This window comes from Lonchura striata, chromosome 18 (genome assembly GCF_050655825.1).
Source record: "Lonchura striata isolate lonStrDom1 chromosome 18, ASM5065582v1, whole genome shotgun sequence".
Classification (NCBI taxonomy): Eukaryota; Metazoa; Chordata; class Aves; order Passeriformes; family Estrildidae; genus Lonchura; species Lonchura striata.
In genome coordinates this window covers 7,481,021-7,503,297 of record NC_140720.1, presented here as the reverse complement: position 1 = coordinate 7,503,297, position 22,277 = coordinate 7,481,021, and the positions used below count along the sequence as shown (strand labels likewise).

Here is a 22,277-nt window from a genome sequence, read left to right as displayed (position 1 = left end):
GGAAAACACCCCAGGCAGAAGCACTCAGGCTGCTTGAAGAGGATTTGGGTAAGAAGCTGGTTTTGCCTGCCCTGCTGCACTGCCTTACTCTGTCCCATCATTCACCTTTTGCCCTTGGGGCCTGCCTAACAGAGCTCAGACAGTGCACTGTGTCTTTAAACCCTGAATCTCAGGGGAAACCAAGAGTTTCTCTTCCTATTTCATTTTCAGGCTCATTTACAAATGGACTTTGTCACTGGCAGAGCTGCAGGTTTTGCTGTTGGATCTTTGCAATGTTGTTCAACTGAAATCATAACTCAGCCTATGTCCTGGAGAGGTGTTTGCTTTTTGTGGTTAGGGAGAGGATGTGGCAGGATGCTGTAGTTGGGAGAAGCTGTGTTATGTCCCATTAAATTTGATGCATGGTTTTAAATTTTTTGTTTCTTTTTCCTTTTCCTTCCCTACTCTGCTAACAGTGTATTAATCGGCTTCATTAAGAACAAAGATGCCCCAGCCTGGTGGGGATTTTTGATTGCAGCTCTGATGTTTATCTGTGCTGTGCTGCAGACACTCATCCTTCACCAGCACTTCCAGTACTGCTTTGTTACTGGGATGAGGCTAAGGACTGGGATCACAGGGGTGATATACCGAAAGGTAAGGCTGGAAGCATTTTGTGGGCTGGAACACCAGCCAGGCAAGTGTGCTCAGTTCTCACATATTTGGGGAAGGCTAGGCAGGTTGGAGAGGAGTAGCCTCCTGGAAGATAAAAGATTGGAGGTTTGGTGAGTTTTTAGGAGTACCTCTTTCATACTTTACACAATCTTTCAGTGAGCACTACTGTAGTATGGATGTTCTGGTAGGTTACTAGACATACCAATACTTGGTTCACTTTAAATGCAGGAAGAGGAGAGGCTTAGATTAGATGTAAGGAAGAAATTCTTCCATGTGAGGGTGGGGACAGGGCAGCCATAGCCCAGAGCAGCTGTGACTGCCCCATTCCTGGAAGTGTCTAAGGCCAGGTTGGATGGGGCTTGGAGCAACCTGGGATAGTGGAAGTTGTCCCTGCCCATTGCAGAGGGGTTGGAACTTTAAATTCCCTTTCCACCCAAACCATTCCATGGTTTGGAAGAGGGACCTAGGAGAAGAGCATGTTTATGCTATGAGTGGATCAGATCCAACGAGGTTTTCTTCAAGTTGCTATGCACTGCTTGAGCTGGAGATGCTCATGAGCAAAACCATTTCATGAGCTCTTGTTCCTTGGAGATCAGGAATGGATGTAGGCAAATTATTTTATTCTTTTTGGAGAAGCACGTTCTTGGACAGTGTCATTTTGCTAAAAACTGAGGATTTGTTCTCCATGTGTATCAAGATGGTGAATGCATTGAAGCTCTCTCCCTTGTCAGTCCTTAGCAATCACAAACTCAGCAAAGCGCTCATCCACTGTTGGAGAAATTGTCAACCTGATGTCAGTGGATGCCCAACGTTTCATGGACCTGATGACTTTCCTGAACATGTTGTGGTCTGCACCACTCCAGATATTCCTAGCCTTGTATTTCCTCTGGCAGGTACAGACATTGTCACAATTTTATTCACAATTCATCTAAATGATGTGCAGGCTTTTTCTTTTTCCTTGTTTTTTTTTCTTTTTGTCACTTAGACCCTTCACTGCATTTTTTACCAACTTTAAGTGTTCTGTCCTGTAGTAAAATAGCTTTTACTGCTATACACCCTCACATAGTGTCTTAATTATTTTGTTGAGCTGATAGGCCAGATGGGCATTTGAAACAGAACATTTCCTTTGTCTTTGCATTGTCATTACTCCACTTTGATAGGCTCAGTCTTGGACTCTTGTTCCCAGTACAAATGAGAGTTTGAGGGAAGTGGTTTAGAGACCAAACCAAACAAAAACCTGGATGTAGGAAATGTCATGTGTAGAGATTATATCCTGCTACATAAAGACGTTTTGTGCAAGTCAATGGGAGGCAAATCTCACCTGGAATAACCATAATTTTTCATTTGCTACATTGTGATGTTGTTTCAGGTTTATTCCAGGTTCAGTTTGAGCACTGGCTTTCAGATCTGTTTCTGTGCACTTAATGTCTTTTTCTGCATAAAACAGTAGCACCAACTTAATCGTATTGATTTCAACTCAAAAGCCATTAAATTGCAGCAGCTCTGAGCTGCTGCTCTGCTGGAAGCTGAGCTCTGGTAGCCAGCAGTTTGTATACTTGTGCTCACACTGAGGGTAGTCGGTTAATTCCATAAATACAGCTCCCTTGGTGAGAGAAAAATCAAAAGAAAAATTCCTATCTCCAATACAACAGCAACAACAATAATAGTTATTATTAATGTTGTTATTATCATTGTTATTCAAAGTGGTTCCTGTTCTATTTTTCTGTCTCCTCTTCACAGTTGCTCTGTGGAATCACAACACTTCACTGGGATAAGTTTAACTTGTCAACATTGATTTCTGTTCCTATCACTTACTGTTTTAGTATTGACTGTAGGGAACACTTAGGTACAACAACTTACTTTTTCTTTTTAAATCAAGACTTTAGGGGCTTCTGTGCTGGCTGGAGTTGCTGTGATGGTCTTACTTATCCCATTTAACTCTGCAATAGCAATAAAGACCAGAGCATTCCAGGTAAGGTAGCAGCAGAGAAGGTAATGTTAGATGAACTGGCAGCTGTGCTAGGAGAAATTAAGACATCTGGGGTTGTTAATAAGATGCCATTTGCAACAATTTACTTATGAGTAAGAATGTACTGATCTATTTAATAACTGTATCATCTTAGATACTTTTTCCATAGTGAATTGAATGCAATTTAAGGGGAAAAAAAAGTCTTCTGTCATTGTGTCAGTGGCTTTTTCATACCTCTGGAGCAAGCAGCTTTTGGGATTAGCAAGAGGCTTCTTTGTCTCCCTTCACCTGGTATCTTCCTCTAGGAGTATCTAGAGAAAGCAAATAAATGCCATTCTTCAAGCTGCAAATGAATGTTTTCAGAGGTGGCAGCTAAAACCTGACAGTTGGAGTTTTATGCTAAAAGCCAGTGTTGATGTTCCCTGCTACTTAGCTGGGCCATATTTCATGTATTATCCTAAGGGAAAATGATCCTTTATTCCTTTCTTTGTAGTCTTAGCTCTCTCTAGTCAGGGAAAGCTGAAAAAATACCAATATAACAGTGCCCTCTGGCTTTGTGCTAGAAAAAAATCTAATAATTGGCTTGTGCTATGCAGCCTATCAGACTGTTTGGAAGATTAAAAAATAAATGAAAAGCCAATCTCTTGGTGTAAAAAAAAAGTAAGAGTTGGATATAAATTAGGACTTTTAAGCACAGCCTTAGTAACAGAGTGATATTATTATATGCCTTGAAGAGACAGGCTTTTTAAATCTCTTGGATGCTGACATGTTAGTAGTAACATGCCTTTTCTCCCTTGCCAATTATGAGATGCTTTGAGCTGTATAACTTGCTGTGCTTATGTGTGTGAATTTTGTCTATATATTTTGGCAGGGATGTTTTTATTTTAATAACTGAATGAAACACTGTATTTTAATACATAGGGGAAAAAAACCCTAGACGTAGCCACAATTTTCAAGGGATAAGAAATAAAACGTGCAAACAAGGAAGAAAAAAATCTGAAGAAATCAAGGGAAATGATAGGGTAGTATTTCTGTGAAGTGGCTGAATCTTTCTTTAAGATGAGTTTAAAATGTAGCTCTTAAGAGTTAAAATGAGTGGGAAACTTTTGTACTCTGCTTTCCAGGCATTTCCTTTGATTTGTCTTGTCCTTGGAGGTAGACTTGCACAATAAGCTGATAACAGTCTGGCTTTCTGTAATTGCCTTTTGCATCCTCTTCAGAAATAGCCTGGGGGGCACCACAGATGTGAGACATATGTTGAAAACTTTCCTGTAGTCCTGGCTGTGACTCTGTCTCTGTGTTTACCAATAACCCAGGTGGAACAAATGCGCTACAAAGACTCCCGCATCAAATTAATGAACGAGATCCTGGGTGGCATCAAGGTGCTGAAGCTCTATGCTTGGGAACCATCCTTTTCAGAAAAGGTCCTGGAGATACGGAAGAATGAGCTGAGGGTTTTGAAAAAATCTGCCTATCTCAACTCTTTGTCCACCTTTGCCTGGATCAGCGCACCCTTCCTGGTAAATAAAATTTGCATGGCTCTCTGAGTTGTACAAGGTGAACCCTTGAAGGATAAGCCTGAGGCTTTCTGCTTGCTAATGTACATAGAAATAAAATGTAAAGTTTTTAAAGAAATTATTAACATGCTTTGATACAGAGTTCCCTGTTCTCAAGAGCCCTTTTGTTAATCAGTATTAAAGTATTTTGTGATAAAGTCTGCCAGTGAAAGCTGGGAATAGCTGTCACAGGAGAATTTCCAACCACTTCAAAGTACTTCCCGTAGCAAATTAAAACTAGAATTTGAAACCTCAGAGATCTGTGAATAGCAAAATAGCAAAAGAAACTTTAATTGAGTCAGTCAGGACAACGTCTGTCTTTAGCTCTCATTTCTACCTTCATGATGCAGTGCTCTGCTTGTTTTAGTGAGAGAGGGAGTTGTTAAATTATTCTACAACTCAAAAAAGAGATTGATTTAATGTGAAAACTAAAGACCAAATGATAATGTTAGCAACTCTGAAATGCATTTTCCTCAATTTTGTCTTTTCCTCTATATTCTACTTCACTGGACTGTGATCCTTTGTGCAGAAAGGGTCTTGGTGAATAAAACCATTCAAATAAGTCAGTGGTCAAAACTGTTCCCAGCCAACTTTTCTCAAGATCTGAGGCCCAGCCCTGCAGGAATTATCTGAACAGCCTGGAGGTTCTGCCCCTTTCATAGTTCCTTCAAGTCATTGCAGTTCCTTCAGTGCACATTCCTGTTCCTGCTCATTGTGAGTTTGCTGCACAGGATGATCCTTCCACAGTGGATGGCCCCTGTCATACAGCAAGCCAGCAAATAACTTGGATTTCACTTCCTTCTCTCTTGATTAGTAAATCTCATTTGCTTAGCCTGCAGGTTACAATGGGAAAATTTGCTTGGGTGGAGCTGGAAGAAACCACAATCCGATAACAGCTTTCTGTTTTTATTTGCCCAGGTCCTGTAGTTCACCTCTTGAAACTCTTAGTTCAGCTGAATGTAGCCACTAGAACCCTGACAGGTCTCTCATTCTGCCCTTTTTCTCTACCTGCTTGTCCATAGGACCTGACATTTCTAAAGCATGTTGAAAAGGTCAAAACCAAGGAATTTTCCCCATTTTGTGGTTGGTACTTTTATTTCCAAGATGCCTATCAGGACTGAGGGCTTTTAAAATGCCAGAATATACCAGACATCTGGCAGTAAACTCCCTTTCTGGCTTTCAGGTAGCACTGACAACATTTGCTGTGTATGTCTCTGTGGATGAGAAGAATATCCTGGATGCAGAAAAGGCTTTTGTCTCCCTGTCCTTGTTCAATATCTTGAAGTTTCCCCTCAATATGCTTCCACAGGTCATTAGCAACATTGCACAGGTAAGGAGGACCTGGAGCACTGGTTATTCTGAAAAACTTGAACTGAAAGAACATATCCTTGATTTCTGGAATGCAGAGATCTCTTGCATCTGCCTGTTAGCTGCTTTTCCTTTTAATAGCCTTTCTTTCCTCATGTCCTGCATTGGAAAGCCTGACATCTTCTGAATGAGCCTGTGTGAATTTTGCTTTGCTCAGATAAACTCAGCTTGGTGTGATAAATTTCACAGCTAAAAAGCTTGAATCTCAGCATAAGACTCATTGCAGGGGAAGAATGACTCGCTCTTCAGGAAGCCCATGGGGGAAAGCTCAAGGCATTGTGCATACTTTCTTTTTCAGTAGTAAAATCGTTAAGTCCTCATTAAAAGAATGATGAAATAATGCCACCTTTTTTTTTATTAGACAAGCGTATCCCTAAAGAGAATTCAGCAGTTCCTGAGTCATGATGAACTTAATCCAAATTGTGTGGAGACAAAAGTGATTGCACCAGGTAAAGATGTTGATATTTTTCTAAACTGTGCAATTACAGCAGACATATCTCTCTTGGACTGGTTGAGCTATGAAAAAAGCCAAAAAGAAAATAGCAGTGGTAATCTTGGGTTAAAAAAAGGGAAGAAGCTGCTGCTCTGAAATGGGTTTAGTGTTCAGGCTGTGTGGAAATCATAAAAATTTCTGGCCATATTTCTGAGCTGGTTGGGCCTGAGTTTGCATCTGCAATGTACTGGATGCTAACAGCACTGAGTATGGAGTGCATCTGCTGACTGTGGACAGCAAGCCTTATTCAAACCTTTCACACTGCACAAATGCTCCATAACTTTGTGAACAATTTGGATTACTTCTGTTCAAAACAGAAGTAGCCTCAAACAGTTGGGCAAGCCAGGTGTGGCAAGCAAAAAGCTGCAGAGTGTCAAAGTTAATCTGATAAATCAAAGTAAACAGCATGTAGTGATCTCCTACTGATTTGAAATGAGTTTTTTTTTGTAGTAAAGTGTGGTGATGCTCAACAGCACATGTTGAGAGCAGCCCCCCAGGGCAGGGTGAAGCAGGGCATCTTTTCAGCTGCCTAGATCTGAGAAGATGTCACAGTCTATAGCTGAAGTGACAGTCAGTTATTGTCACTGTGAAGAAACCTGCCATGTGACCCACAGGCATAAGCCTGTGCTTCCCATGCCAGCAGAAATGGGGAGTGCAGTGTGTGTAAATAAAGATGCCTCTGTCAGCCTGCTCTCAGTTGTGCTGTTGTGAGTAACACATTTCCTGCTCCTCTGTTGTTGTGTTTTTGCTACGCAGGCAATGCCATCAGTGTAAGAAATGCAACGTTCAGCTGGGGAAAGGAGCTCAAGCCAACGCTGAAAGAGTAAGATTTCTTTGTGCAGTTGCAATGCAATATCCACCTGGTCTCTGGCTCTTGGGAGGCCTGTTTGAAAGGTGTCTGGTGAAAACCATGCATCACATGTCAGCATCTCTTCCACTTTTAAAACATGGAGCTCGTGCCTTATGGTCTTTAAGCTTTATGGAACAGGGCTGTAAGGCTTTAACCCCACAGCAGCCAGCATAAAATAGTTACCTATTGAAAGACAGGCTCCATGAATTCCTTAAATAGGCATTTTTTAATGGAAGCATTGTATGAATCAAATTGTTCTGATGGATTCTGAGGACAGTTGAGATGTCTGTGTTTGGACCTAGGTGTGCCAGCAGTGCTCTGTTCCTTGAAGAGGCTTGTGGCAGGTTCATCTCTGTGGCAGTGGAAAGACCATCTTCAGACTGTGGGGGTGGATGTTTTGCACATTTGCCTCTTTGAATGAACAGAAACAAAATTTGCCTGGAAGCATATATCCCTTCTGTTATGCATCAGAATTTATGTAAATAGATGTTTGGCTTGATTTCACTAGTGAAAAGCCCTTTGACAGCAAAGAGACTGTGTCCATCAGTCATTTCTGTATCAGTTCACCTTCAGGGCCTTAAGGAGTACCTTTAAGAACACAGTGGGGAAAACACTAAAGGATTTTAATTGGGGAAGTCCTGTTTTTCTTGTGTCATTATGAATCCTATTTACCAGCACAGGAAATACAGTTCTCAAGTGGTGTGAACATTTTTAGATAGGATGTATTCACTCACTACTTTCGTACATTTGCTTTTGGCTTTAAAATCAAACCCCAAAATACCTTTGGAAGAGTGTCTGTTTTCAAAATGCTTATTAACTCAATTTGACTTGCTGATGGATTGAAACAACACAGCAAAGAGTCTTAGAAGGCTTGTTAACAATCCTACTGCTTTAGCAACCAGCAAGATACATTATGCTGTGTTTTCATTTGCTCCTCAAGTTCTGGTTACAGTTGATTGTATGCAAGACAGGGAGGAGAAAACCAGTGACCAAGCTTTGCTTATTATATCCAGTCAGGCTGTGTCTGTGTATTTCAGCCCTGGTTTAAAGACCCCTGATACCTTTAGTAAAAAAATGTTCAATTAATTTCCAGCCTATTTCCTCCACAGTATAAATATGTTGATCCCCAGTGGTTCTTTGGTTGCCATTGTTGGCCACGTTGGCTGTGGGAAGTCTTCTCTGGTGTCTGCTCTCCTGGGTGAGATGGAAAAGCTGGAAGGAGAAGTGGCTGTGAAGGTTGGTGGTTTTTTATGAAACCATTTAATGATGGTAGGGAAATGTGCTGCTTATGCCTGCCCTTGCTTAGAATGCACCTTAGGCTCCAGAGGGAATTCTAGTTGCTCCTCTGACAGCTTGAATGCGTGTTTGAGTTTTGCCCACTTTTGTATGAAGTTACTTTCCTGATCTGATCAATGGCACACGAACAGTTAGCACACATATCCATATAATGTGGATGTGTAGGAACCAGGAGCTGTATACATGCTGATGATCTTACTCAGAGCATGAATTCCTGCTTGTTATGAGTCAGAGATTTTCCCTCTCCTTTCTCTAGGGTTCTGTTGCTTATGTGCCTCAACAAGCCTGGATCCAGAATGCCACGCTGAAAGATAACATTTTGTTTGGCCAAGCTCCTAATGAGGAAAAATACCAAGATGCCTTGGAGGCCTGTGCTTTAAAAACTGATCTGGAAGTGCTGCCAGGGGGAGATCAAACTGAGATAGGAGAAAAGGTAATTTTATAAGGTGCATTTTTTGTTTTCAAGTCAGACCTGCCTGGTGATTCCTGCTCTTGCTAAGGAGAGAATACTGTAAAGTCAGCCCTTCATTTGATTTTATCTTCACAATGGCACCCTGCTACAAACAACACCAAAACATGCAGGGCAGTTGTCCAGAAAGCACTTTATTTGAATGTTTTCTTAACTTCAGGCTTGTGTGTGTATTGTGGTGCAGAATTACACGCCCAGCCCTGGAAGATCAGAGTGCCCTCTTATTTGTCATGAATTGTAAAGGTGCATCTGTCCAGAATCACTGAAGGCCTTCCTTTTCCTGTGGGGATAAAAAGGGAGGGAACACATGGTTGTGCTTCAAGTGGGAAAAAAAATTATCATCCCTTAACAAATTTTAATGAGAAACATTTACATCTATGTTTACCAACAAAGATGTTCTTTTTTCATAGGTCTATGAAAAAGGCTAAGTTTGAGCTAGATTTCATGAAATGGTGTGGAGATGGGGATTTGTGTGCAAAAGGAAATATGTGGAAGATGTTCCAGGTGCCACAGCCCTGCTTTGAAATTTGCATTTTACATCCTGGTTGACAGTTTTGCTTTTTATAGTTTTGTGTTTTAACACTTCCGTTAGGAGCTTATTAAAAAGAGACTTACTGCATCTCCAGTTTGCTGGGTGAGTGGAAAGTTTGGCAGTGAACAGGCAGATCTAGAGGCATTCTGTGCCTGTCTATGGGTGGGTTATTCTCTTCAGTGTCTCATGCTTCAATTTAGCACCCCAGTGCTGGGCTGGGTGAGAACCATGAGAAGTCAGAGCTTTTGTGTGACATGTTTTGCTCTCTCCTGTCTCCCTGCAGGGCATCAACCTGTCGGGGGGGCAGCGGCAGCGCGTGAGCCTGGCCCGTGCCGTGTACAGCAGCTCGGATATTTTCCTGCTGGACGATCCCCTGTCCGCCGTGGACTCGCACGTGGCCAAGCACATCTTCGACAAAGTCATTGGCCCAGATGGGGTCCTGAAGGGAAAAGTAAGCTGGGGTTTAGATCCTCTTAAAAATGCACAGGAACTCAGGAACGCAGAAGCTGTTTCACCACCCAGACCTGAGTGACGGCTCATTCCTGAATTTCCGTGTCTACCTGGCACCGTGGGCATCTTTCCTCACAGCCCAGGCTGTGGTGAAACGCTGCTCACACATGCCCAGGAATGCTGTGGTCTGGTCAGAACGTGTAGAGGCAGAAACCTGCCCTGTCTTTTAAAATCCCTCCTCTATGAGATCTCCAAAAAACAAGGCATGTGCTGGAACATGCACAGGTTGGTGGTGTTAATTGTTGCTTCTTGGAGGCAGCACAGCCAGGAAGCTGCACCAAATACGGATGTTACAGAGGACTTTGGCAACCACAACCCCAACTGCAGTGGCTTTGCTGCTTCCACTCCTGCTGCCATCTTCTGAGATCATCTTGAAGCTTAAAAGGGAAGGGCTGCAAAGAAAATTATCATAAGGGAAGGAGGGAATGATAATTCAGTGTGTTTACTTTCCTCTCTGTTTTTGTCAGCAGTAGGAGCAAAGCCAGTTTATGTACATCATGTCAAGCTGATTTGCCTAATGTGGACAGTGTTATTTCACTGGACATTTCACCTTGACACAATAATTCATTCCCTGTCCCAAAAATGTATTTGGCTTGCTGAATGCTGTCAGTCAGCAAATGACTGACACACAAACATGCATTTTTTTCCTTTTCCTTATCCAGACCCGAATCCTGGTAACCCATGGCATTAGCTTCCTACCTCAAGTAGACCACATAATTGTCCTGGTAGATGGCAAAATCTCTGAAATGGGATCTTACCAAGAGCTTCTGAAACAAAACAAGGCCTTTGCAGAATTCCTCCGGAATTATGCACTGGATGAAGACATTGAAGAGGATGAACCAACAAGTACAGTATTATTTTTTTCTTAAAACATGTCTTCTTCTGTCAACAAGATTACAGATATTTTCTCTGTAAAGTGTCCCCTGGTTCTTCATGGCATTTGCCTTTCTGTACTACCATGAAAATTATTGTCTGTGGCCAGGTCTGTATTACTGAGAAATCTTTTCACAAATTTCTTTCAAAATTTCATGTGGTTTGTCCTAGAAAAAAGCAATTCTTGTCTTAGAAATTATTTTAAACTTGGGAATTTATTTTAGATATAGAAAGGTCAAGCTCAGCAAGAAGACACAAGAATAAACTGGGCTTGCTATCAAAGGGGCTACCCAGAGTCTGGTGTGTTTTCTCTTTATGTGTGATCGGGGTATTTTTCATGTAGCAAAGTACAAATGACATTTTAATTTTGGGTTGCTTTTCAGCTTGGTTTGATTCTGACAAAATGATGCAAGATAAAAGCATTCATGTGGATGTTTCCCATTCATGTGTGATAGTTCCCATGATCTATTAATACAGCACTGCTGCTGTAGAGGAGCATGACCTTCCAGCCACAGCAGAGGCTTGCAGGACTCCTGAAGTGACTCCCCCAGCCCAGGATTATGCCTAGAATGTGCCCAATAAGTGCTAGAACCAACTTTTAACACAGACAATAGCCTGGCATTCCGATGGGTTAAAGAGACGTGATACAAATGCATTTGACAGCTAACCTGCCTCACAAGATCTTTGCAATTTCCTTAGAAGTGATGCACAGGAAGGATATACACAAAGCTGGGGGGGAGCTTTTGCACTGTGATTTTCCTGCAGGGGATTTGTTCTCATGGCTCTTATTTTGTATAGCCACCTTTCTCTGTGCTTTCCTGTGGCAGAAAATTGAGGTGTGAGCTTGTCTTGCAGTGCTGGAGGAGGAGGAAGTGCTGCTGGCTGAAGACACCCTGAGCATCCACACAGACCTGGCCGATAACGAGCCCGTGACAAACGAGGTCCGCAAACAGTTTCTTAGGTAAGCACGAGGTCCTTGCTTTTCTAGGCTGTGTCTGGGGTAAAAAACATCTTTCAGATGTCAATAACATTCTGCTTCTCCATCTGGGCTTCAGTTTCCTCAATTTCCTCTTGTAAATAAATTGGTTTAGTATCCTTCTAAAAATAAATGTAAACACACAAGATCAAACATCTATTTCTTCAGTCTTCAATCTGGACTGAACTAATTTCTAAAAGCAGCTCTGTGGTTCTCAGGTAACACCGTGTGTATTTACCCACACAATGGTGAACTGCTGCCAGATGTGTGAAAAATAAATTCCTTGCATTGCACCTTTTCATTGGGAGCCTTGGAAATCTTTGAAGGTTTTTATAATCATACCCATAGGTGCTGTCCAGTTACTGCTGATATGAAAACAGAGAAGCTCAGGGTTTAGTTTGAAATATCTGCCTTGCCATGAAGCCTCTAAATGCCTTTCCTAAAGAGCTCAGGCTCTGCCACAGCCTTTCTTAGATCCTGTATTTCTGGCATCCCTGAACATACAGAGAAGTGGTAGAAGCTCCCACAGCTGTGAGTGAGGCTGGCAGGGGAACTTAGTGGAAGAGCTGGGAATAAATCAAATCCACTACATCTCAGCCTTGCCTTAGCACTGCCACAATATGCCCTTTTTCTCCTAATGACTCTTTTGTTTTAACTAGGCAACTTAGTGTCGTGTCTTCTGAGGGAGGAGAATGTCCCAACAAAATGTCAACAAAACGAAGAGTCTGTGAGAAGAAGCCAGCAGAGCCTCCTCTTCCAAGAAAAATTGCTAATGAGAAACTTATTCAGGCTGAAACCACTGAAACAGGCACGGTATGGTTTGATTCCCCTCTCCCCTTTTCTACCTTTTTTTTTTTCCTATTAAAAAAAAAAAAAATCCCCTTTATTTTAACATTAGATCCAGTTCTGTTAAACTTGTGTATAAATCACAACTGCAGGCCTTAGGCATTAATCTGATGGCCAGTGATCATTCAGATTAGGGATTTTGGCAGAGATTTTGGCACCTAGCTATCCCTATATCCTTTGGAGAACAGAAAAAAGGGGAAAAAAAAATCTCTTCCAGTTCCCTCCACGGTCACCCAATACTGCAGAGCCCTGCATTCCATCAGCTCTGCCTTTGCCTCGCAGAGCTTTCAGCACTGCTGGTTTTTAAACTGTTTGGCTGCTGCTGAGTCCAGCTGCAGCACTGGGTTACACGAACCAGCTGCCTCTGGGTGCCAGGGAGGCTGCTCTGCCTAAATACCTCCCAACCCAAGCACAGAGCACATTGTGCTTGTAGGTACAAAGGGGCTGTATTCCTCCTGAGCAGGACCAGGGAGAGAAATGGGAGCAAGAAAAAATAGAAGATGGGAACACAACAGTAATCAGTAAAAGAAAGGAACAGAGAGGAGCAGGAGATGGAAGAGAAGCAGGGAGGTTTGATTAAAAAAAAAGCCCCTTCCCTCCACTTCAGAAGTCTCAGTGTGTCCTGTTTAGTCTGATGTACATGGTCCATGGCACAGACATGCTTTTTCTGTGGGTTATTTAAAAAGCCTTCGAAGTCACTAATCAATAACACTTGTTCTTTTAATTATTCCTCCTTACGCTTTTTTCTAAGGACTGAGTTTTGTCCCGAGTCTCTGTCTCTTTTTGCTTCTGCCTTTTTGCACTGCCTTAGAGACAGCATCTTTACTTATTGCCATAAACATCATCTGTTTATGTTCTTGTTGGAGTGCATTTGCATTTGGTACCTCATTTAAGTTGTTGTGAAGACAGAGTGGAGGCATGTTCAACACTTCTCCTTAAATAGGCCATTTAAAGTTGTCTTGAGTACGATACTGCTGCCAAGTTGCTTCTACTTCCTGAAAATCTTGGCTCCTATTCTTATTACCTGTCTTTTGCTGCTATTAGTTCTGGCTTCTTTCTTTCATTTTTTTTATCTCTGCCCTCTGGCATAGTCTTAAAAACTAAAACCCCACAAAAGTAATGAAATACCAATCCTCAACATGGAGGAGAAGAGTTTTTCAGAGATATTTCAGACTTTTTTGAAAGCCATCATCGTGACAGTTTCATCTGCCTGAGCTCCCTTTCTCTGTGGTGTTTAGTAGTTCATGTAGTTTTGAGTTAGGCTGGTGTCAGAGTGTGTTAAAGTTTTTGTCAGCAGTTCTTCTCACAAAGAATTTTTCTAACTCATAATTCTCTCTAAACTCCTTCTTGTGTGGGTTGTGCAAACCAGCTTTACTGTGTGATTTTGCAGGTAAAGCTGACAGTGTTCTGGCAGTACATGAAGGCTGTCAGCCCTGTCATTTCTTTGGTGATCTGTTTCCTGTATTGCTGTCAAAATGCTGCTGCCATCGGGGCCAACGTGTGGCTCAGTGACTGGACCAACGAGCCAGTGGTAAATGGGACTCAGCACAACACAGCCATGAGAATTGGGGTCTACGCTGCCCTGGGCCTCTTGCAAGGTGAGGGCAGCTAAAATCATCATGTCCCAATGTTTTGGAATGAAGTATTAGGTCAGAAAGCCATGGCAGATGGTAGGTTTAGATCATATATTAGGAAGAAATTATTTACTGTACTGGAGGTGAAGCCCTGGCACAGAGTGCCCAGAGATGCTGTGGATGCCCCATCCCTGGAAGTACCCAAGGCCAAGTTGGATGGAAATCTGAGCAGCCTGGGATAGTGGTGGTAGGGTTGGAACTGGGTGATCTTAAAAGCCCCTTCCAACCCAAACCATTCTGTGGTTCTATAATTCTATGAAAATTGCCCCCCAGCTCCTGTCCTAAGCAAGGGAACTCGTGTAACCTGGAGCTACACAGTCTGAGCTCAGCTCAACACTTCCAGTTTTGCTGTGAAGCCCTTGGGGGGGTTGAACAGGTGATGTGGAAGCTTGAGAGGCAAGTTGGGAAGAAAACATGAAAAATTCAGTGCAGAAGAGGATGAAGGGTTGGAATGAAGTTGTAGCATCAGGACATCATGGAGGATTGTGGAAAACAGTGGGGAGATGGTTGTGTGTCTGTTTTCCATAGAGAGGATGGTGAATCCTGTGGATGTTCCTGTGCCTTAGGCAGCAGTGGATGCAGTGCTGATGTGGGAGAGAGGGATGCTGTGTGAAGAGAGGGTGGGCAGGGAATAAAGTGAAGCAAAACAAGCTTGGAGCACAACAGGATCTGCCAAGGGTCGGGGAGCTGTGAATCGTGGACATCATGGGATAACACACCTGCTCCTCACCTGCCAGGGCTCATAGTGCTGATCTGCTCCTTCACCCTGGCCTTGGGGGGCATCAATGCTGCCCGGACCCTCCATGCTGCGCTGCTGGAGAACAAATTCCACACCCCACAGTCCTTCTACGACACCACCCCGACCGGGCGCGTCATCAACCGCTTCTCCAAGGACATCTACGTCATCGATGAGGTCATCCCACCCACCATCCTCATGTTCTTGGGGACATTCTTCACCTCCTTGTCCACCATGATCGTTATCATAGCCAGCACTCCGCTCTTCGCCGTGGTTATAATCCCACTGGCAATTCTCTATTTCTTTGTTCAGGTAACTGGAAAAATGTGTGACGGCTATTGCAATTGTTCCATTCCTTTTCTTTTTAGGGAAAACAGCATTGATTTGGGGGGAAAATGGAAATACCTGAAATAGCTATGTGTTTATATAAACAAAACATTATTTACTTTTCTCAGAAAAAGAAATGTCAGCAAGATGTGGCCATGAAATAGATAGACATAAATTTTCTTAGCTTTTAAGTAATAAAAAGTAAGCTTACTGCCAGAGCCAGCACTGCAATGCATGTCAATATATTAAAGTGTGGATATATTTGACATACTGATAAATTTTCAAGGTAGTGAGGAATTAAAACGTTGAAAATAGAAAGCATCAATTTTATTGATTTCTGAGCAATAATCAAGCTTATTTTACAAACTGTACATAGAGACCTGATAATGGAGGCACAAGTGCACAATTTGTTTTCTTGGAAAATGAGGCTCCTACAAATGGATTCATTCTGCCAGATTATATTAACTAAATTTGAAGGGACAATAATAAATTCAACTTTCAGTCTATAGAAATTGCAGTTACCCAATACTCTTTTGTGGAATGATATAACAGTAACTTTCTTGATATTCTTCTTAATTTTAGACAATATTTTAGAAGGTTGAAGTGTATTAGTAGCAATCTCCTTTAAATCCTTAACCTAAGAAATTCTTCACTGTTAATTTAAAAAAAAAGTGAAAGTATTTCATGAACCTTTCCATTTCCTGTGAATAATGGCAGCGATTCTATGTCGCGACCTCGCGGCAGCTGAAGCGCCTGGAGTCTGTGAGCAGATCCCCTATCTACTCCCACTTCTCAGAGACTGTGTCAGGGGCCAGTGTCATCAGAGCCTACAGGAGGGTGAAGGCCTTCGTGGACATCAGTGATTCCAAGGTAGATGAAAATCAGAAGAGTTACTATCCTGGCATAGTGTCAAACAGGTAAAACATAAATTTCTTGTTTCCATTTAGATAACCCTGTTTGCAAAATTGGTCCCAGACAACTTTTTCCTACACTGCTTACCCCTGCATTCTTCCCAGGTGGCTGGGCATCCGAGTTGAGTTTGTGGGGAACTGCATTGTCCTTTTTGCTGCCCTTTTTGCTGTGATTGGTAGGAACAGCCTGAATGCTGGCCTGGTGGGACTGTCAGTGTCCTACGCATTACAGGTACATGTTACAGCTTTATTGGAGGGGTTTACATTTTTGGAGATGATGTGGATACATTAGCAATAATCTAAGTGCTTGCTAAAGCTGGTGTTAATAAGGAAATAATTAAAATGAGTAGTGAGATGTTTGGAAAACAGAGATTCACACTGGGTGCTGACATGACCAGCAAGCTGACATGAAGGAGGATCTCAGGGCACTTTGGGAGCATCAAGGCTGTGCTGCACCTCAGTACCCTCAGGGGTGGCACATGGGAAACCCAGGAAGTGCCAGAACATCAAGAACAGACCATTGGAACAGGTGGCTCAATGTGTTGTACATCAATCCTGCTGTGCAGCACATTGGTGTGTCCAGGTAATTACAGGCAGATCAGTCGGATTTATAATTAGACAAGGCAAACTGTAGTGACCCAGGCTGTGGAGAATGTAGCAGATTTAATGGCCTCACTCTTGCCAGAAGCATTTTAGATAGCTTGAGTGTGCAAAGTTGCTGTTAGCAGTTTTCCAGTGAAACACATGATTTGGGGAATGACTTCCTTCCAACTTTTTTTGAGAGGGCCAAGTGTTAAATCAGCAAGAAGCACCATCATAATCTTCTTCATGTAAACACTTGATAATGTATATTTCTTGTCCCAGTAACTGTTTTAACATTAATGCAAAGGTAATTGTTTCATTTGTATCATTAATGTGAATCGATGTCTTAATAGCAGTGTCTGCTGTTGTTGGTTTTTTGGGCTTAGCTTTTTCTGTGGCTTTTTTGGGGGAGGGTTTAGTGTTCTGTTCATGCTGGGTTTTTGTTTTGAGGGGGGTTGTTGGTTTTGGGGGGTTGTTTTGATTTGGGGGGGTTGTTTGTTTTGAAGTTTTATTTTGTTTTGTTTGTTTTTGTTGTGTGTTTTTTTATTGTATGTATTAATCCTCTGTGGGTAATATTTTGTTCCTTGTCTTCCCCAAGGTGACCTTGTCTCTGAATTGGATGGTCCGAATGACTTCTGATCTTGAAACTAATATTGTGGCTGTGGAAAGAATAAAAGAGTATTCAGAAACTGAAACTGAGGTCAGCTACCACGAGTCCAGCATGCTCAGCAGCAGGATGAAAATTTTAATGCACACATTTGCGTGTTCTTTCTTGAGGCTCTTGAGAGATGGTTCCTGCTCTGAGAGTTATCATTTAACCTGAACAAATGTCATGCTCTGAACTGTAATTTTTTCTATCACAGCTCCAAATTATTATTGCTGTCATGCAGCCTGTGCTTAGCATCTCATTTTCTGCTGCTGTGAGTGGCTGTAGCACAGGAGATGAGTTCCACATCAGAATATTGGTCCCTTTGTGTTTGAAGTGTTTGATCACAGTCTCACCTGCACGGCTGGTGCCATGGTCAGAGCTGCAGTACAATCATCAAGTCTTACACATGTTTTCAATAGTACTTCTATTTAATCAACTTAATCAGTCCTCAGCTCCCATGAGAAAACATCCCTAGGAAGCTGTACTGCTAATCCAGGAAATCATCCAGTTGCCCGTCTTTGCTGCCAGAGGCTTCTGAAGCTGGCAGGTGGAGCTGTGCCAGGAAAGCTGCTCTCTGACACACTGGTTTGTTAGTCCTGTGTGCATACTAAGAATTAAGAAATGGAGGAGAGCTGCAGTAAACAGTTCTGGAGATCAAATATTTAATCTAGAACAAAAAAGGTAGATAGACAAGATGTGTGATATGTGTTACAAACCAGAGCTTGAGCTGGCAGAAAACTGTCAGTGTTCTGTTAAAGTTGATGGGAAAATATTCATATCCATTGAGGATTCAGCCCTCTGTGCTCAGAGTTTTTTCTTGTTAACTTCACAACAAAGATAAATGGATGGATACTTAGGACCCAGTGTTTTTTCCCCATTATTATAAATTTATTTGATCATGGAGATTTCATTTATCAGATAAAATGCTTTTATCTGAGCTTGAATTATTTTTTCTCAAACCTATGTGAGGCATTTCTGACTTCTGTTTTCCTCAGGCTCCCTGGATTATTGAGGGCAAGAGACCCCCAGAAAACTGGCCATCCAAGGGAGACCTGGAGTTTGTGAATTATTCAGTGAGGTACAGGAAGGGCCTAGATCTGGTGCTGAAGGATCTAAACCTCCAAGTGCACGGTGGGGAAAAGGTGAGTTCCCAGCTGTATGTCTGCTAGAACTTTGCTCTGGGTCTCCAGTGACAGCTGTGGAGTAGAGGAGAGGGTCTAGAGGAACACTGATGCCAGTGCAGGAGCCAGCAGTGACACCTGTGCTGTCCATGTGCCAGCATCCTCCTGGCTGGAAAGCAGTAGAGGGAATTGTGTGGGACTTTCTGGACTTTCCAGTTCATTTGGCAACAGGCTCCCATACACCACGTAGGAGGCGCCAACGCAAGTGACAAAAATTCAGTGACAAGAATTCTTTTCTGAAGCAGTGCAGATGGGAGAAGGAATTCCATTTTTTTTCTGCTCTTTGACTTCCCCTGTGAAATTTTTTGGCGTGGAAGGAAATTACATTCTTTGCTTCCTTAATCAGGAAATTGTCTTTATTCTGGGAGATTCATTTCTTCATGCTTTGATGAAAAGTTCTGAGGTTTGCCTGATGGAGACAGAATAATTAGCATGGGAAAGTCCTTTCCTGAACAGGCTGTTGCTAAAAACCAGAACTGCCCTTATTCTAAGCAGACAGGATGACAGCATCCTTCTGGCATGGAAATACACATGCTTACCATGAAGTAGGAATTGCCCTTAGAGAGCCTGTATTTCTTGTCCTTGAGTGACTGCACCTACCATGGGTGTTCCAAATCACCCAAAGTTATGTAGGATGGCTCTAGGCCTTTGTTATTCATTGTATTCATGACATGATATTTATATGGACTATCATTCCAATTACATGAATGGCAGTAAGTACATTACAGTGTACCCAGGGTTTGTAGGGAAGGATGGGACATTCTTTCTTAGATTCATATCTTCAGTGAAACCTCTTAGAATAATCTTGGAGGGTTGTTTGGGAGTTTTTTGTTGGGTGTTGTTTTCTTCTTAACTATGTGCTTTGTTGTTAAACCTGCAATTTGTTGTAGATTGGAATTGTTGGCAGAACTGGTGCAGGGAAGTCCTCCATGACCCTCTGCCTCTTTAGGATCCTGGAAGCTGTAAAAGGGGAAATTAAAATTGATGGCGTGAAAATTTCAGAAATTGGTCTCCATGACCTTCGATCGAGGCTAACAATTATTCCTCAGGTACTGTTTCTGTGTGTCACAACGAAGGACTGTTTTCTAGCAGCTTAACAAACCATAAATAATGGTTTATCCAAAGAGGAAAATGCTTTGTTACACTCAGAAAATTGTTTCAGAAAAACAAACTATTTATACTTTAACTGGTTCCATCCTGCCACCTTATAAACTGAGTGATAAAAAAAGATTTAGGATAAACCATCTTTAGAGCTGTAAGTTGAGTTTGGACTGCATAATGTAATGTATTTTCAGAGAGGATGGGTTTGGGAGGTAGCCTACCTGCAATGCAATGGACACCTCGAAGCAGCAGCCCATAGTATCTGTACTTAAAACAACCAGAGCACTTGTCTAATGAGAATTGGTTTTATATCCAGGATCCTGTTCTCTTTTCTGGAACACTGAGGATGAACCTGGATCCATTTAATAAATATTCAGATGAAGAAATATGGAAAGCACTTGAACTGTCTCATTTGAAGAGGTTCGTCAGCAGTCAGCCATCCATGCTGGACTATGAGTGCTCAGAGGGTGGAGAGAATCTTAGGTAAGGAAGGCTTGGACTAGAAATACACTGAGCTGCCATCCAGCTGTGACAGTGGGTGACACCTGAGCACAGGCTGACACTGGTCTGTCATATCTGAAATGATTCGGTCATCTGTTTCTGTCCCAAGAAAGCCACCAGTGTTCAAAGATTTGCCTCCTCTTCTGCCTCTGCCTCAAATTATCTGATTCTTCTCCCAAACCAACTAATCCCATCTTGTCAGAAAGAAGTTTTAGAATGACAGGATATTAGGGACAGGCAGCCCCTTAAACACGTTTTGGTAGGAAGGGAAATGCCATGATAACATCACTGCTGTGCTGAGTAAGAGTTCTCTGCCTGACACTTTAGCAATATTTATTTTCCATTACTATTTGAAAGGCCCATGAAGACATGACTGGGGATGATAAAATGCCATGTTCTGATATGCTTCTTTGACTTCTGAGGCTGTGGTGTTACCAGATTGCCGTGAATGTGATGAATGTTCAGCTCCTTCCTCGTGCTGCAGACACTCAAAGACTGAGTCTGGGCTATGTTTGTGGCAGGAGAGGAAGTCTGGGTTGCTCATATATATGTATATATTTTATTTTTTATGGTAGAAAGGTTGCTCATATATATGTATATATTTTAATTTTTATGGTAGAAAGAACTATTTTATTTTTTAAGGTAGAAAGGACTCATAACACTTTATTTTCATTTTCTTTTTCCTAAGTTTGCATATGCTCAGTGTTATGAGAACTGTGTTTCTGAAAGCTTGGGCAGAAATGTTGTCATTAGCTGCCCTGGCTTTTGTCAGAGTGATAAAAGGCACATTTGGTGGCTCTGCCAGCACAGGGCCAGGCAGTGAGTGATCCTATCATTGTTAGTGTAGGCAGGCTGCAGCCTGCATGGGTGAGCTGTGGGGCTGACAGAACAGACAGCTTGCGAAATACTTCAGGGTTTTTTGGGTGACACGGTGAGAGACCTGCTGAGCACAAGTGGCTGTGAGCAGCGGGGGACCTGGGGACAGTGAAAGGCTGTCTGTGCTTGCAGTGTTGGCCAGAGGCAGCTCGTGTGCCTGGCCAGAGCTCTCCTGCGCAAAACCAGGATCCTGATCCTGGATGAAGCCACGGCCGCCATCGACCTGGAGACAGACGACCTCATCCAGATGACCATCCGGACACAGTTCGTGGACTGCACGGTGCTGACCATTGCCCACAGGCTGAACACAATCATGGATTACACCAGGTAAAATCTCTCAGTAGCACGTGGAGGGCTCCTGGGTTTGCTGGGGATGTGAAGCAGCACTCGGAGGGGTCTGGTTTTTCTCTAGACATGAACACTGCTTCTCTTGTTGGGCAGTGTTGTAGGCAAGGATGCGCTATATTATCCCAGAATTTCCAGCCCTGACTTTGCCTCTGTTGGCAGAGGAAACAGGTTCTATATTCAAAAACCAGATCTGTGCAGGGGACACTGCCCAGGGACACTCCTGGCACTGTCTGGAAGCTTATGAAGCCTTGTTAAACCAGCAGCTGCTGTAACTTCTTCACTAACAGCATGCCATTTTAATTACTTGAAAATATATTAGTATTCTTCATGCGCTTTTACCTCCTTGGTTTTCTGGAACTGTAGTTTCAGTTCCAGATGCTTTTTTTCCCCTCTTCTTGCCCCTGGAGACAGTGACTGTCCTGTAACTTTTTTAGTCAAGCAGGAGCTCAGGAAGAATGTTTATCATCTGTTGTGTTTTAACAGGCGAAAATAATTGTGGAAAACAAAAACAAGGAAAAGATTAGAGAAGTTTGCTTTGTGACACAAACAGGTACCACATTCCTTGTGAGGAATTTTCTGACACATCTTTCCCCCCCACACCATCTTTTGTTTTGTGCAGGGTTCTTGTTCTAGACAACGGGACCATAGCTGAATTTGACACACCTGCAAACCTTATAGCAGCAAAGGGTATTTTCTACAGTATGGCCAAAGATGCTGGACTGGCATGATGAGAAGATCCCTTGGGTTTTGGTTTGGTGATTTTTTTTAATATTCCTGACTTGCCACAAAAGTGACTTGTGAATGTACTGTAATTTACAAAACAGTTTTTGTAGTACACTCAACTTGTGAACAAAGTATTTTACAATTATAAGGACCAAGAAGTGAATTTTACATTTTTAAATATTTTCTATATACATAAAGTATTTTATTACATGTTTTTTTTTCCCAAAGAACGACAAATATTCTGCCAAGAAAATATACACAGCACAATTATGTACTGCATTCAGGTTTGTAATTAGTAAATTATATTAATGGTACAAAA

At 42.2% G+C, this 22,277-nt stretch overlaps 1 protein-coding gene across 2 annotated transcripts in view; it reads left to right on the top strand.

The window, feature by feature from the left end:
- The window catches only part of ABCC3 (ATP binding cassette subfamily C member 3), a 47,601-nt gene extending 25,324 nt beyond the window's left edge, over positions 1-22,277 (top strand). For both annotated transcript variants that reach the window (XM_021555012.3, XM_085556801.1), the window contains 23 exons: positions 456-633; positions 1,383-1,544; positions 2,531-2,623; positions 3,937-4,140; positions 5,360-5,506; positions 5,906-5,993; positions 6,794-6,860; positions 7,997-8,123; positions 8,440-8,616; positions 9,468-9,635; positions 10,357-10,540; positions 11,423-11,528; positions 12,203-12,356; positions 13,780-13,987; positions 14,761-15,071; positions 15,804-16,003; positions 16,103-16,229; positions 17,178-17,279; positions 18,224-18,370; positions 19,300-19,458; positions 19,827-19,993; positions 21,020-21,214; positions 21,855-22,277. In XM_021555012.3, coding sequence (XP_021410687.3) covers positions 456-633; positions 1,383-1,544; positions 2,531-2,623; positions 3,937-4,140; positions 5,360-5,506; positions 5,906-5,993; positions 6,794-6,860; positions 7,997-8,123; positions 8,440-8,616; positions 9,468-9,635; positions 10,357-10,540; positions 11,423-11,528; positions 12,203-12,356; positions 13,780-13,987; positions 14,761-15,071; positions 15,804-16,003; positions 16,103-16,229; positions 17,178-17,279; positions 18,224-18,370; positions 19,300-19,458; positions 19,827-19,993; positions 21,020-21,214; positions 21,855-21,963 — 3,580 coding nt within the window. In that variant the 3' untranslated portion in view covers positions 21,964-22,277. The remainder of the gene's footprint in view (positions 1-455; positions 634-1,382; positions 1,545-2,530; positions 2,624-3,936; positions 4,141-5,359; positions 5,507-5,905; positions 5,994-6,793; positions 6,861-7,996; positions 8,124-8,439; positions 8,617-9,467; positions 9,636-10,356; positions 10,541-11,422; positions 11,529-12,202; positions 12,357-13,779; positions 13,988-14,760; positions 15,072-15,803; positions 16,004-16,102; positions 16,230-17,177; positions 17,280-18,223; positions 18,371-19,299; positions 19,459-19,826; positions 19,994-21,019; positions 21,215-21,854) is intronic.